This window comes from Dendrobium catenatum, unplaced genomic scaffold (genome assembly GCF_001605985.2).
Source record: "Dendrobium catenatum unplaced genomic scaffold, ASM160598v2 fragScaff_scaffold_1473, whole genome shotgun sequence".
NCBI classification, from domain to species: Eukaryota; Viridiplantae; Streptophyta; class Magnoliopsida; order Asparagales; family Orchidaceae; genus Dendrobium; species Dendrobium catenatum.
The window spans coordinates 93,141-96,934 of NW_021319935.1; the positions used below are offsets into that span (position 1 = coordinate 93,141).

General features: G+C 32.2%; 1 protein-coding gene across 1 annotated transcript; it reads right to left on the bottom strand.

Moving 5' to 3' along the window:
• Positions 1-181: 181 nt before the first annotated feature.
• On the bottom strand, positions 182-3,367 carry LOC110111528 (dihydroflavonol 4-reductase-like). Its single transcript, XM_020843443.2, has 3 exons — positions 3,212-3,367; positions 1,251-1,423; positions 182-395 (listed from the first exon to the last, which is right to left on the bottom strand). Exons 1-3 carry the CDS (start codon positions 3,330-3,332, stop codon positions 189-191), a joined length of 501 nt encoding a protein of 166 aa, XP_020699102.2. The 5' UTR covers positions 3,333-3,367; the 3' UTR covers positions 182-188.
• Between the last annotated feature and the right edge of the window lie 427 nt (positions 3,368-3,794).

The following is a 3,794-nucleotide window of genomic DNA, read 5'->3' on the forward strand; positions in this document are numbered from 1 at the left end:
GCGAACCTTTGAGGAAAATATTAGAAATGATATTTCTTTATTAGATTTAAATGAGAATTTGAATTTTAACCGGACATAATGACGAAAAAGAATTCATGTAGCCGACCCCACGTAGTGTGACAAAGACTTGATGTTGCTGTTGTTATTGTTGTAGTGTTTTGCTATGATAAAATAAAAAGAACATTTAATTACGTACGTACCCAACCGGTCATCTTGACTCGGTTCACAAAGTCAAGGTCACTCCAGCAGGTCTCGTCATACGCTGCTGCTTGGTGTTCCTCCACGTTCACTGTTCCTGCAGAAGACGTGAATATCACTCGCTTTACGCTGCCGGCATTTTTGCAAGACCTCAAGATGCCCAGCAAACCGTTGATTGCCGGTTGTATCACTTCATTCTGCACTCATCGATCCAACTATATATTAGCTTTATAGATATATAAATAAATATTTCAGAAAATAAAATTAATAATATGCATGTGAAAATATATTAATAGCACTTTTTCCAAAATTTTTATATTTCATTATGTATCATTTTTTTATTTTGGTTTCATGTTTGTATAAGAAAAATATTTTAAAAAACAGTAAGAAAGTTATCCCAAACAAAGCATTAGTTTAGGTAAGCATATATTTTCTTACTAAGTTTTGAAATTAAAAGTTAATATTTTTGAAATTAAAACTTAATATTAAAGGGAAATTTTATATTTCTAATATTAAATAATAAATTAAATTTTAAATGCAATATCAGCAAGAAATACACCAATAAATTAGAATACTAAATACATACACTTGATTTCTCTCAAAATAAATCTAAATTTAATTATAACTCAGAGCATAAATTCAACTCATTTTAATTAATTATGAAGCAGATAATAATTATTATTATTTGTATTGATAATTATGAAAAGATTAAGAATCAATTTTTATTCTATATATTTTATAAATACTTTAATTATAGCTCATCTAAGAATCGTAGGACAGCTTTCTAGCTCTCTTCTTTATTTTTACACATTAATCATAATTTTATTTGACTATTATTTTTTCACTATATTTTAGAAATTTGTATGCTGAAAAAATATTTTTTTTTTCGAATTAAAATAGTTTTACTCATAGTAATTTCATGACTAAGTTTATAAAATTTTGAAGCCATTCAAATTGGCTCTAAGAATTAAAAAATAAAAAGCAACTTAAATCTTATTTAATTTTAGGCTGGTTCGATTTATAAAAAGAAAAAGAAAAGAAAAAAGCTAAACCTCAGGGTCTTTGGATTGAAAATTCATGGGAGTAGCGACGTGGAACACTCCAATGCTGCCACGTATCACCTCGTCGAAGCTTCCTTCGGTGCCATTTAGATCTGCTTTCCAAATGCTGAGCAGTTCATTGGAGCGCGGGAGATCCAGCAAAGGCTTCACTTTCTTGAGATTTGCTGAAATTTTACATATATTAATCTATGTAATTAGAGGGCCTAATTAAGCTGGTTATGCATTAATTTATAGTAAACATATGGCTTTTTTATGATTAGGGTTAGTAATTATGCTGAAAGAATTAAATTTGCTCAATAAATGCTGATAATTTTTTGATGTGGAGGGGAGAAATGTAATTATATGAATTTGATTGTATCATATTAAAAAAGAGTGAAATCCTTAATTTTTGAGACAATCGAAATAAAAAATTAAATTATTCTTAAATTACAGATCAGCAATAATAAAGTTAATCTTACATTTAGGGGAAAGATATAAAAATTAATTGTGTAGAAAAAAATATTTTTATAAGAAAGTAGTAGTTTATTATTTTTTATATAAATATTAAAATAAAATTTAAGAAGCCAATATAAATATTTCTTGTAGATTTATGGGGTATACTCACATTTGGAGCATTAGAGTCAAAGTTAAGTGATAAACTTAGTAGCTCCCATCTCAGCTAGGGTTTTGCCATCGCTCACCCTTGCGGGGCTGCTATGGTTGCTGGATAACTAGATAGGTCGTCTGCTAGGGGCTTCGCGCGTTCCCTCCTTGTGGGGTGTTTCTTCTAGGGAAGTTCTTTGATTTTCCTTCTATGTATGATTGTTTAGTGTTTTCTGGATTATCTACCTCCGGTCGTATGGCCGGATTGGAGGTAAATCGGGTGCATGATCCTAAATTTTTGGATGGTATTACCAACTCTCGCTCTTTGTAGAGGCCCTATATGGGGCTTACTAGGCTGTGGAATTTCTAGCCCTCAAGGCCTATTCTCACCGGGCTTACCGTCTCTATGATTTTTGGAGAAGTTTTTGGCTTTGGCGGCACTGTTTCAGTTTTCATTGATTGGAACTTTCTCCAATCGTAGACCTTCAATCGATGATATTTGGGTTTTGGTTATGTGTGTGTTGGATGTTGGGGGTCTATTTTTCATGTTGGGTTGCAGCTATTTTCTCTTGCAGGTTTTCGTGGCTCCTGTGGCTTCCTCCCATATGGATGGACTTCCCTTCTACATGCTTATGTTATATTTGGTTAGGGGTTTCTTTCCCTGTTTTGGGTGTTGCTTTGTATTGGGATGCTGATCTTTCTCCACTGTAGGTTTTTGTTCGAGGCTCTTGTGGTTCTTCCTAAATGGATGGTCACTCTTCTGCTTCTGTTAGTTGTTTGTGGGTCCATGGTTCTCCATTTCGATTTTGCCTGCTTGTTATGTTTTTATTTGTCATTTTTAAATTTTCTTTTTGCTGCTCTATTGTAATAGGTTGAACCAATGACTCATAGGTTTTTCATCAATTGTTGTATTTTTTAGAGAGCTTTTGGTTCTTTAAGGATTTGTATTTTTCCTTAAATTTAGCGTAGGCCCCAATGACGTGTTTCCTCAAAAAAAAAAAAAGTTATACTCACACTAATAAAATATATCTAAATAATTTAGAATTTTATTTAAGATTATGACCATAAACTATAAACTATTTTATAAATGTATTATAAATGTATTTTGACATTCAATAGCTTTCTTGTTAGAATTTGTATAAAGTGTCATTAAATACGCCTATAGTTTTCTGTTTCTTAATTATTATTATTTTTATATAGTTAGTAATAGATCTTCACATGATTATAATTAATGTCAAAATACATTTATATAAGAAAAAATATATATATTTCAATCATTAGTAATAAATAATCTTAGCCATGATATGATATGATATGACCTACAATAATAGAATGAAATGTGATCATAGAGGGAGTTCATTAACACTCACTTGGATCTCTCACTGTTGCCCTAACCTCATAACCCTTCTGAAGAAGCTTCATCACCAGCCATGAACCCACGTAGCCACTGGCTCCAGTCACCACTACTGGACCCTTCCTCTCTTTCTCCATTTCAGTTCAACTCATGCACAGCACAACGATGAGATCAATTTATATAGAAAGAAATAAACTTGTCGTCTGCACCAGCAGTAATGACACCAGTTTAAGCATCTGACACGTGGACATTTTGCTTGGGTTTTGTTGGCTGAGTTCGATCGGCAAGTCTTTGAAATTCTAACTTTCAAACGATGAATCGAAATCGTTGACCGTCGGATAGGGAATGGCGGTTGAAATTGGGGCGTGGTTGCTGACTGACTGTTTGGACGCAATTATTTGAAAATTAGATGTATTTAAAATATGATGTTGAGTAGAGGTTTTATATTTGAAAGATTTTTTATTATTTCTAAAGTAAATTTAAGGTTTTTTTTTTTAATTAGGGTTTTGCTTTTAAAATAAAATTATGTTTGGCAATGATGGCGGCCAATGGGAGTTAAACGGCGGCGGCGACTGATTGTAATGGTGGTGTTCGATGGT

What these genes read in the sequence shown, in the direction of transcription:
- LOC110111528 (XM_020843443.2), bottom strand. Translation starts at nt 3,332, where the DNA reads ATGGAGAAAGAGAGGAAGGGTCCAGTAGTGGTGACTGGAGCCAGTGGC. An exon ending in GGCAACAGTGAGAGATCCAA is followed by an intron (nt 1,424 to 3,211) that starts GTGAGTGTTAAT and finishes GTAAAATTTCAG; the next exon opens with CAAATCTCAAGAAAGTGAAG. An exon ending in TTCAATCCAAAGACCCTGAG is followed by an intron (nt 396 to 1,250) that starts GTTTAGCTTTTT and finishes CGATGAGTGCAG; the next exon opens with AATGAAGTGATACAACCGGC.